The sequence below is a fragment of the Canis lupus genome, chromosome 27 (genome assembly GCF_003254725.2).
Source record: "Canis lupus dingo isolate Sandy chromosome 27, ASM325472v2, whole genome shotgun sequence".
Taxonomy (NCBI): Eukaryota; Metazoa; Chordata; class Mammalia; order Carnivora; family Canidae; genus Canis; species Canis lupus.
In genome coordinates, this window is record NC_064269.1 from 4,270,722 (window position 1) to 4,283,100 (window position 12,379).

The 12,379-nt window shown below is 34.5% G+C and overlaps 1 protein-coding gene across 11 annotated transcripts in view; it reads right to left on the reverse strand.

The window, feature by feature from the left end:
* Positions 1 to 12,379, reverse strand: part of LARP4 (La ribonucleoprotein 4) — a 220,491-nt gene that overhangs the window by 9,596 nt on the left and 198,516 nt on the right. For 10 of the 11 annotated variants that reach the window (XM_049102820.1, XM_049102819.1, XM_049102818.1 and 7 more), the window contains 4 exons: positions 9,374 to 9,586; positions 8,580 to 8,683; positions 2,814 to 3,026; positions 2,131 to 2,179 (listed from right to left, as the gene is read on the reverse strand). In XM_049102820.1, the coding sequence (XP_048958777.1) occupies positions 2,131 to 2,179; positions 2,814 to 3,026; positions 8,580 to 8,683; positions 9,374 to 9,586 (579 nt within the window). Of the gene's footprint in view, positions 1 to 2,130; positions 2,180 to 2,809; positions 3,027 to 8,579; positions 8,684 to 9,373; positions 9,587 to 12,379 lie in introns of those variants that run through there. The other variant, XM_025477618.3, reaches the window with a different exon arrangement.

Here is a 12,379-nt window from a genome sequence, read left to right on the forward strand (position 1 = left end):
GCAATATCCTTCCTTGAAAAATTTCCTGATCTGCCCTTCCAAACCCACTGTCCTGTATACTCTGACAAGCCTCTCACTTGTACTTTCTCCCCTACTTCCTCATCACTACTAAAACTGCTTTGACAAGTCACCAATGCCTTCCACAATGCAAAATCTGACAGACTTTTTTCCCCCTAAATTCATATAGTGCCTGGCATGGGAGTTCATTCCTCCTTAGCTTCTGTGATACTGCTTTCTCTTGATTTTCAGATCTCACAAGCAGTTCCTTTTCTCTCTCTACCCATTCACTTTGACAGTTTTAGTTTCTATGTGGTTACTACTCTTTTCAATTCCATACTTTCCCTGTGTGATAGCTACTATTCATGACTTCAACTGTTACCTATATGCAAACAACCCTTACCAACAATCCTTGTTCACTTTTGGTGACTTTTTGGCTACACTCCACTGGAAATTTATCAAAACTCACTGAATTGCACACTTATAACATTGTTAGCCCAGACCTTTACCTTAAATCTAGACATCCGTTTGCCTTTTAGCCCTCTCTACTCACATTTTGCTTGGATACTTCAAATATCATAATAAATAACCTCATTCTTTTTTTTTTTTTTAATAATCTCATTCTTCAGCTCAAAGCTACTATGTTCCCAAAGTTCCTTTTTTTTTTTTTTTTTCCCAAAGTTCCCTTCTTGACCACTCTATTTAAATTACTGTGCAGAGTTCCCTGAATAATTTTATCCACTCTTAGGATTTCAATTACTTTGGGTAAGCTTGCAAATCCTAAATTTTATCTCTAGCTAAAATCTCCTTCCTGTACAAAGGCACCTTCACTCTGCCTTTCCTACTGGAAAGCATGCTTGTCTTCTTTTTCTTCACCCCAACCTTCAGTTCTCAATTCTTGATATATTTTCAACATATTAAACGGACTTCAAAACTAATCTCTCCTCTCCTCAATTGTTCAGGGCCACTTAAGGATTCATGTGGACTACTGTAATAGTATCCTAAGAAAGTTGTTGCCATATCATGGCTACTCATGGTACAGAAATTTATAAATGAGAAAACAATACTGTTTTAAAAAGTTCACAGTGAGTACACTTATATATGTATACAGTTCACTTACTTATACATGTAAAATAAGTATTATACTACAAATTTATGATTTGTCTGCAAATTCTAGGCAGGGTGTTCTTGAGACCTCTGTGTGTTCCTACATCATTCTGATTTCTCAACTCCTTTTGCTCTCAGTTAAGATATGGCAAACTGTGCTCGCTTCGGCAGCACATATATACTAAGATATAGCAAACGTTCCCCATGAACAAGCCACCAAAAAAACAAAAAACAAAAATGTGACTAATTTGAAGGTAAGCCAAAATTTAAACAAAAATATGTCTAGAACCGTAAAACAATTTTTTTAATCTATAAGCAGCGTTATAAAATTAGTGGATAAGTAGTAGGTAAAAAATTGCTCCCCGCAAGTAACAACAGTTTCCAACACCATCCAGAGAGCTTTATAAGTGAATGATAAACTTTATCAAGTTGGCAAAAAAAAAAAAAAAACATATATTTATAGGGCTATCAATAAATGGGAACTTTTGTTCAATGTCTGTCAGAATGTAAATTGGCACAACCCCTCTAGAAAGCTGTAAGCCGGCAGCAACTTACTGAATTGTGACCCAGAAATCCTATTTCTAGGGATTCTCCTTCAGGTGTTATTGCACACACATCAGAAATGATGGTTATATGAAATTATCATAGCACTGTTTGTAAGATTGAAAGATTCAAACTACTTAAATTTCCATTAATAAAGTAATAAACTTTCCATTGAATACTTTCATTTTTAAACCATGTGAATATATTAGGTATTCAAGTAATTCTTAAAAACCATGAGTAACCCAGATAAAATCCCTAATTATATATGGCTTTAAGAGTGGGGAAAAAAAAAAAAAAGAGTGGGGCAGGTGGTAGCAGTGGATATTTTAGGGTCAAAGCACAGGTTCTATTTACTTTTGCCTGATATAATAATCAATAAAACAAAAACCTGGAAAGACCAACCACAAGCCAGTGCCATACTAAGTCACAAAAATCAAAAATAAACGAATAGATGTAATAAAGGTAAAAAAAAAAAATACTTACTGGGACTCTATCATCTTCCCGTCGTCTTCGACCTCTGAAAAGAGTTCTCCTTTTAACAACGACAAAAAAGGTGAGGATGATGGGAGGTACAACTCATAAGTTTCTTCAAATATATATATTCTGTCAAAGATGGGTGAATTTCTAGTTTAACTATATTTCCTGTATCTCCCTTATTATTAGGAGATGAATATATATTCTTCTGAAAGGATCCTAAACTAATCTACCAAAAACTTCATCTACTACCATCGCCACCAAGTTGGGTCCATTTTTATTAAGTAGTGCTCCTTGCACACCAGAAGTATATCAGGGTTCAGTTGTTTCATTCAGGCAGAGCAGGCAATAAAGTTTAATCCCATCCCCATTGTTAAAAAGTTGTAAGAAACTGAACTAGAATACAGATAATAGCATCTAATCTTTCTAAGCTATTCTTTCCTCAGTGAACCATAAAGAACTTCAGAGTAACTTTATAAACCTCTGACTCAGAGCTATATTCTATATGGGTAATATAAATTTCTTAATAGTTATCAAAACTATTAATCCATATTATGTGAGTGCTGTATTCATTTAGCATAACCATACACCAAGTTAAAACAAAAACTACTCACTAGATCACGTTTTTCAAATACTCACATTACAAAGAATTTTCATATACCTTATCCATATTTATTACCATATTTCCTTACCTGCCCCTACCATAGTCCCCATTCTGTTCCATCTGTAAAACAGGAGTTTCTTTTGGCAGGTAGCTTTGCTCCTGATGCCCTGTTACTGTAGGGTTATGCCGTTCAGTTGGAAAGTTCCTTGAACTAGATCTGTTTAATGGTCCATCCCCTAAGGACACAGAGCCCTCTGTCGAGTGTTCTGAACCACTCGATGACCTAAAATGAGGCTTCACACTACAAGAAATATAAGATCACAAATGAGAAGATAAATCAAGACAGAGAATCCTTCCTCTTAATGGTAAAACTATCTAACAGGACAAGTTAAAATTGCATTCTACTGTATTCTGATTTTCCACAAATTAAGTTAAACATAAAAGGGTCACATTATAAAAATATAAACTCTTTTATATCCCAAATATATTATTTTTAAAAGGCAAGGCATTTTTACATTTAAAAAAGTTGTTTGGAGAGATGTGGTGTAAGATCCCAAATTCTTCAGGATGAAGCTACTTCTACCTCAATGCTCAAGATACAATTAGGATTTTTAGCTAACTTAACACCGTTGCAGCCTTGACATATCTACATCAGCCAGGTTTTAAGCTATTAATGAGTTTATGCCATATTTCTCAATGGGGCAATATCACCGTGCCTAGTGGGAATAAAAAAGGTTCATTGGGCGGAGGAGGGGGAGAGTGTGGAAGGGACAAAAAATCCTAATCTTATCCTTTTATAAAGCACAGATACACATACATTACATAAATAATGTTAATCTCCAATACTCAACTTTCACAGGGAAAAACTGGGAGGGGAGTTTAAAGAGGCTCTTTAGGGGAGTCACAATGAAAACCAGAGAACAGTGCAATATATTAAAATCCCAGCTAAATTAGTTGTTCAAAGATCATATGTGGGGGAAAAGAAAAAGCTAGGAAAATATAATGTAACAAATAGCCTGGCATGGTTTCATGAATTAAGTATAGAATCTAGTAAAAACAAGCAAGAAACCCCGATAACTATGAACAAGGGTAGCTTTTATATTGGATGGTGGATATAAACACCCAATAACAATGTGTAAGCAGCTAAAGCTAGGGTACAGGAGAGGCTGTATTCAACCAACAGTGAAAACCTCTAAAGTAAGCCCAAGCAATGGAGGTTCTTGGCTCTATAGCAGATTTACAAGGAGGTATGAGATTTTTTTTTTTTTTAAAGATCTTCTTTATTTATGAGAGACACAGAGAGAGTGAGAGAGGCAGAGACACAGGTGGAGGGAGAAGTAGCTCCATGCAGGGAGACTGATGTGGGATTTGATCCTGGGACTCCAGGATCACGCCCCAGGCCAAAGACAGGTGCTAAACTGCTGAGCCACGCAGGGATCCCAGATTTTTTACTTATAATTTATATATTCTATTTTACAGTGTATTTTCATAGTTATAAATTTATATTAATAACACATTGACAATTCCTGGTTCTCTGAATTCAGATTTAAAACTTCAAAATAATTTTAAGCCCAACAATTAAACATTAATTCCAACAACATCTCTAGCCTATTCCAACATCTCCAACCCTATTCTTCACAGAAAATAAAAAATTAGGTTACTACCATTTAATTTAAATATAAAAACAAGGCTACAAAGTTGGTTTGACTTTCATTAAGATTATACTTTTCAAAGTAATCATTTGTCACAAAATAGATTTTTAATAATGATGAAAACTGTAGAATGTCAACACAAAGTTTTTTCAAAATATTTGTATTATCTGTATCTGAAAATGACTTCATGAGCTGTTTACATATCTGTTCAGAAACTATCATTCACCTAAATCTTCTCATTGCATTTCAATATACCTAACAACTAAGTCATTATGTTTAAATAGCCCTCAGATCTCATAATCTTACCCTTCACTGAGAGGGACTTACAATCTCAGTCTAGGCAAAAGAAAAAAAGAAAGATAAAAAATAAGTGATAAAAGAGAGAAAGGAAGTAGTAAAATGACAGGAAGATAAAGTATGAAAGGTAGAAAAATGCCCAGACTTCTGAAAGTTAGTCCTACTCTAAGTAGGTCTAGTGATCATCACTGGGCTATTAACAAGGTTCATATAAAACCACAAAAGGGCTTTCTTAAAGTTACTTTCTCCTTGACCAAGAACTTTAAATAAGTAAATAAATAAAAATAAAGGTCTGGAAGTGGTCACTTTTTAGAAGAAATAAGAATTAAGATTAGTTAAAAAGCTATCTTAGTTTCATCTGTAGTATTTACATTTTATAAGAAGAAAGTAGGGGATCCCTGGGTGGCTCAGTGGTTTAGCGCCTGCCTTTGGCCCAAGTCGCGATCCTGGAGTCCCAGGATCGAGTCCCACATCAGGCTCCCTGCATGGAGCCTGCTTCTCCCTCTGCCTGTGTCTCTGCCTCTTTCTCCCTTTATGTCTGTCATGAATAAATAAATAAAATCTTAAAAAAAAAAAAAAAGAAGAAGAATAAAGTACTACTCATGTATAATTTTTGTAACTAAAAACTAACAATCTGTATTGGTCAAGTATACAAAAAAGGATGGTACATGAATGGTTTTGAATAACAAGCAAAATTATACTAAACTTGTACCTTTAAAAGCATAGGCACATCTCTTATAAGCAAGGATGACTGGACTATCATTCTTGGCTTTGTTATTGTAATTTCAACCTTTTCACCAAGAAAGCACAGCAAATAAAAACAAGTGACAATAAAGGAACACCAAGAACCCATTTAATACATTTTTTAGTCAAAAATCTACAAATTGCTAGTACTTTTAGTTATTAGTTAAAAATTGCTTTTAGGGGATCCCTGGGTGGTGCAGCGGTTTGGCACCTGCCTTTGGCCCAGGGCGCGATCCTGGAGACCCGGGATCGAATCCCACATCGGGCTCCCGGTGCATGGAGCCTGCTTCTCCCTCTGCCTATGTCTCTGCCTCTCTCTCTCTCTCTGTGTGACTATCATAAATAAAATAAAATAAAAAATTGCTTTTAGTCTATCTGATAAGAAAGATGTATACTCAACTGTCTAAAGCAAAAATCACTCTTAAAAAAAAAAAGGTGAAATCAACAGATACATATTTCTAAAAGCTATTTCTAATCAGAGTAATCTGTATTTTCTTTTTTTTTTTTAATTTTTATTTATTTATGATAGTCACAGAGAGAGAGAGAGAGAGAGAGAGAGGCAGAGACACAGGCAGAGGGAGAAGCAGGCTCCATGCACCGGGAGCCCGATGTGGGATTCGATCCCGGGTCTCCAGGATCGCGACCTGGGCCAAAGGCAGGCGCCAAACCGCTGTGCCACCCAGGGATCCCTAATCTGTATTTTCTAACAAGGAAGTTGCAAGCTGTCATTTATTCTAATTAAATTATTTTTAACAGAAAGCTTTACCAGTTATGGTAGAAGAAAGGAAGGATCTAATCTCAAGTCTGCTGATAATACCTAGTCATGTAACTCTAAGCAAGACTTTTGTCCTCAAGAGCTTTCACTTTCTTCATCTATAAAAGGAGTTAAAACTACGCCATTAACAAAGGTCTTTCCAGATTTAAACACCATTCTATGTGCTCATTGGAAATTAACCTTTTTGAACAGGATGGGATTAAAGGACAATATATGAGGCTCCCTGTACTTCTATTCGTATGTCCCAGGAATACATGAATTTTGCAGTTGTTACTTTATTACCAAACTAAGAATCATCTACAAGAGCACAATAATCTATTTTTCATTTATTTTTAAAAATTCTTTTATCTATGAAGAATCTTTCATCTTGTCATATGACGAGATTACATTTGAAATTTCATAAAGCAGTAAGAATGGGCATATGTAGTAAAATTTTTATGACACTTAAAAACAATTTTCAAATGTTTTAACTAATTGTGACAATTAAAATGAATACAAAAAACTATGACTATCAGAGGATGGTACACATGAATGCCTCCAGAATCCACTGAGAATATTTAATACTACGAGTATTCTTTCTCCAGTGAAGCATGTTTCAAGTAAACCTTACAAAAAAGAATTAAGTTCCTAGAAGTAATTTCAGAAGAACACACCCCATCTAGTCTCCTTGCCAAAAAGAATCAACTGGGAGAATGAGATCTGGCAAGAGAAAATCACTGGAGAAATAATTTAAAAAGCCAAAATCCAAAACTCAGGAGGCCCACAAAATAAGCAAACAAAAAACAATAAATGTGAAACTATTAAATAAATCTAAGCAACTATATAAGCCCTTTGTTCTTAGGTCACTCATACTGTCAAAAGCCATAATATATACCAAGTTATTTTTTTTTTTAAGATTTTATTTATTCATTCATGAGAGACACAGAAAGAGAGAGGCAGAGACATAGGCAAAGGAAGAAGCTCCGTGCAGGGAGCCAGATGTGGAACTCAATCCTGGGACTCCAGGATCATGCCCTGAGCTGAAGGAAGGCAGACGCTTAACCGCTGAGCCCAGGCGTCCCCAAGTTATTATCAATTGTTTATATAAAAATAACACTTAGAGACTTATCTTTTATATGATAGCAAATAATTCCCTGAGTTCTCAATAATTTATTTAGAACACTTTTTTTTTAAGTGTTGGCTTTGAAGTCAGATTGTGTGGGTTCAAACTTTTGGTTCTCTCTGTTACTAGCTACATGCTCACAGACATGATATTTAACCTTTTATGTCTCAATTTCCTCATCTTAAATAGATATAATAACTATCTATCTTACAGGGTTATGAAAATTGTGATAAAATATGTAGTCTTTAACAAAGCTTTAGACATTAATGTTCCATAAACGTTAGTTTTGTCTGCTGAACACTACAGTTCGTGGAAATTTCAAAAGTCAATTCTCAAAAATCCCAAATAACTCATATTCCCAGCATACAATACTGAAATCAGCTAACACTTCTATCCTCAAAAAAACTCTTTTTCCAAAATGTTACCTATTTAACATACTAAATGGTACTTAAATACCAGATTTTGTTACTATCATAAAACAATTTTCTATTTTATTAAAAAATCAGTATGAAAAAAAAATCAGTATGTATTATGTACAATCTCAGTTCTAAGTATTTTTTACACACATTACCTACTCTAAAGTCAAAGTGTGTTTATTAATTCTAAAGTAAATCATTTAAGTTTTTTTACTAAATCTGTAAATAAGCACTGCTATTAACACAGTAATATTTTAAGAACTACTGGGAATTGTGTACAACATAATCCACTATATTTTTGTTTTTTATTTTTATTTTATTTTTTTTTAAGATTTTATTTATTCATGAGAATACACAGAGAGGAGAGAGAGAGAGGCAGAGACACAGGCAGAGGGAGAAGCAGGCTCCATGCAGGGAGCCTGACATGGGACTCGATCCTCGGTCTCCAGGATTCCAGGATTACGCCCTGGGCTGAAGGCGGCGCTAAAACGCTGAGCCACCCGGGCTGCCCTATTTTTGTTTTTTAAAGATTTTATTCATTTATGAGAAAGAGAGAGAGAGAGAGAGAGAGAGAGGCGCAGAGACACAGGCAGAGGGAGGAGCAGGCTCCATGCAAGGAGCCCAATGTGGGACTCGATCCCAGGACTCCAGGATCACGCCCTGGGCCGAAGGCAGGCGCCAAACCGCTGAGCCATCCAGGGATCCCCATTTTTGTTTGTTTTTATGTAGGCTCCATACTGAGCATGGAGCTCAATACAGGGCTTGAACTCATGACCCTGAGACCAAGACCTGAGCTGAAAGCAAGAGTTGGACACTTAACTGACTGAATAATCCAGATGCCCTTATTCCCCTACGACTTTTACCTTACCGATTTTTTTGGAATGGTCGAGGCATATTCACAGCAGCAGCATTTGTTTTATAAGATCCTGGTGCATTAAAGCCATTCACAAAACTACCATTGGGAAAGGGAGCCTAAAAGAAAATGCAATGTTTAAAAGCAATTTTTAAAAAAGGGTAAAACCTAGTGTAAAGGTTTAATAAACTCCTGATGAACTAACCTAGGATCAAATTTTTAAGATTTTTTATTTTTAAGTAATCTCTACACCCAACATGAAGTTTGAATTCACAACCCTGAGATCAAGAGTCACATGCTCCACCAACTAAAGCCAACAAGGCTCCCCCTCAGTTTCTTTTACAATGCAAAAATAATCTTAAGCATTTTACTTACTCACTTTTGTAATAGTCACTTGTTCAAGTATCACTTGATTTACAGAAAAAGGAATCATTAAGTCATTACTTAATAAATGTACTTTATTTTTATTTATTTTAAATAAATTATTAAATATAATAAAGTATTTTATTGTACTTTATTTTAACATTTCTCTCTGAAAAAGTTTAAAGCATTTTAAAACTAATCAGGATTTATCCAATCTCTTATTTTAATTTATTCAGCAAAATCTAAAGAATAAAATAGGAACCAAATAGCTCAACTCTTAGTCACATGGGAATTAGATATCCTTGATATCCTTATCTCTACCTTAAAAACCAGAAAGAAATCAGTATCAACACAAAACACAATAATAAAAAGTGATTACTCTAGCTGATTTCTTAAAATTTCAGCTTGAATGAAAAATTTTATAATTCTCTAAGGATCTCACTTACCAGTGGTGTTTCAAAGTAAGGTGCAGGATTTGGTGACCAAGACTGAGGCACAATACTATAGACCGAGTATTGTTGGTGAGGATTATATACAGGCTGCATAAAAACTGGTGAGGCATACTGTGCTTGAGTTTGAATGGGCTGACTATACATGCTAGAATCCATTAATCGATAACCATTCTTAGCAAAAAATGTATTGATGGCTTTTATCCTTGCCTAGAAGCAAGAAGAACACATTATAATGAAGAACTCAGTGTATATTTTCACAAGTATATTTAATTTACATTTTAAACATATTTAACCAACCATATTATTTTTGCCTACTTATAGAGTCAGTGGAGCAAAAGGAAAGGATAGCTTTAAGCTATTTAAAAAACTTTTGCATGGCAAGTACAACAATGAACAACGTAAAACTACAAAAGTCAAGATAGTCAAAAGAACTGCAACTTATGACAAAGGGGCTAATATTCATAGTATACAAATTCTAAAAACAGAGATAAAAAATGTATTAGAGAAATGAACAGAGTTCACAGAGAAAAGGAAGGCAAATGACTCTTAAACATATGAAAAGATGCTAAATCTTGCTTGTAGGAGAAATGCAATTAAAATGGAATTAACAGGGATGCCTGGGTGGCTCAATGGTTGAGCGTCTGCCTTCAGCTCAGGGCATAATCCCAGCGTCCGGAATTGAGTTCCACATCAGGCTCCATGCGGGGAGTCTGCTTCTCCCTCTGCCTATGTCTCTGCCTCTCTATGTCTCTCATGAATAAATACAATCTTAAAAAAAGTGGAATTAACATTTCTTGCTTATAGGACTGGCAAAAATACAAAAATTTGACAACTACTCTGTTGATAAGGTTGTGGGAAAATAGGCACTCTAAATATACTGATGATGGAAAAAAAATATACTGATGATGGGAATATAAAATAGCATAATTCTTATAAACAAAAATTTAGCAATATCTTCCAAAACCATATATGTATTTACCATATCTCATTAATCTCACTTCTAAGAATTTTTTTCCAAATATACATTGAACTAAAAAGTTTAAAAAAATGCACACAGCTGTTCACTAATACTAATTGTAATAGGGAAGGGGAGGGAACTACTCCTCACACACATACACTAAATAACTGAACAGTCCATCAATGGTTGAATACACTATAGTACATCCACACAATTGAGTATCATGCAGATGTAAAAAGAACTGAGGAACTGCTCTAAATATTATTAGAGTGATTTGTAGAATACATTATTACTGTTTAAAAAAAAAAAAGTAAAGCAAGGAGGATCAAGAATATATATAGTAAGCTATTGGTTAGCTAAGTCAGATAGTGATATAAAGATATACTTGTATACACACATATGTATCTATGAATATGTACTTAATACACTGTTTGAGGCATTACTTTTAAACCATAAACACATTGAAAATAAAATTTTAAAAATCAACTGTAAAAGTTAAAAGCAAAATTAACCTAAATGTGCATCCAATTAATAATAGAGAAATCCTAAGTGATTTTGAGCCATAATAAAATCAACTGTTATAAATGTTCCTTAGGAATAAACCACAAGGCAAAGTAAAGTAAAAAAAAAAAAAAAAACTTAATTTGTTTCCAGAATTATAATCCTACTGATATTGCTATTCTGATATTTTTGTGTGTGATTATGGGATACAGCAAATCAGTAATTATACTGGGGTCACAGAAATCTGAGATTTTCACATGGGATAAAGGAGATACAGATATGAGGCTGAAGTAGTAAAAATCATGTAAAGCCTGAATTTAAATCAGAAGTATCAGCATAAACTCATGATATATTTTTGTTAAAAACAAATACACACATTCTTTCATAGCTTTGTCCAATGAAAGGCTTTGAAACGATGAGCATACCAATAACCATGAAAACTTCTTGTACCTACCCAGTGGGCTGCAAAATATCACCCTCCCATTAAAGTGAGGACTCTGACTTAGGACTTGACTGACCCTAGGCCTTTGACACAAAACATAAAAGACACTGGAACATCTTGTCACACTAGGAATAAGCAAACCACTAAAAATTACTAGGAACAGGCAAACCACTGAAAATTTGACCAAAGGTTAACTCAAGGAGGCCATAATTCATCAATGAGGATAATAAATACACCAAATATGTTTAAATATCCAACAACAAAAAACATCAGAATAGTCACTTTTTAAGGTTCCCAGGGAACTAACACATTATTTTCAAAAACTGATAATAAAAGCTAGTACCGAGCACTTATCATGCATTCAATATGAGCTATACCTCAAGGTAATAAAAATGATGGCAAGCTTTTCTTTATAGAAGCCCTTCAACTAATAAATGGAAAAAAGAAAGCCTGAAACTAGCACCTCTTTGTAGCCTTTAATTAATAGATTTAGTCAATGATCAGTAACACCCAGCATAAAAGACAGACACAAAAACACAGGTTTTTTGTTCTCTCTCTGCTGCTTCCAAATCAAACCATTATTTTGATCAAGCCTCTAAATCTGGCTACCAATTTGCATGAAGTACAGAGGACAGAGGATCATGCTAAATTACACTAAAAAAATATAACTAGCCAATTCAAAAGTGGGCAAAGGACTTGAATAGACATTTCTCCAAAGACAATATACAAATGGTCAATAAACATATGAAAAGATGTTCAAAACCATTACTCATTACAGAAATGCAAATAAAACTACAATGAGATACACCTCATATCCAATAAGATGACTCTTATTATAAAACAAGCAGAAAAGAATAAGTGTTGGAGAGGATGTGGAGAAATTGGAACCCTTGTGCACTATTGGCAGGAATGTAAAATGGTATAGATCCTGTGAACACAGTATAGAAGTAGCTCAAAAACCTCAGAATTACAACATGACCCAGCAATTCTACTTGTGGGTATATACCCAAAATAACTGAAAGCAGGGTCTCGAAGAGACAGTTGTATACCCATGTTCACTGCAGCATTATTCACAATAGCTAAAATGCAAAAGCAACCC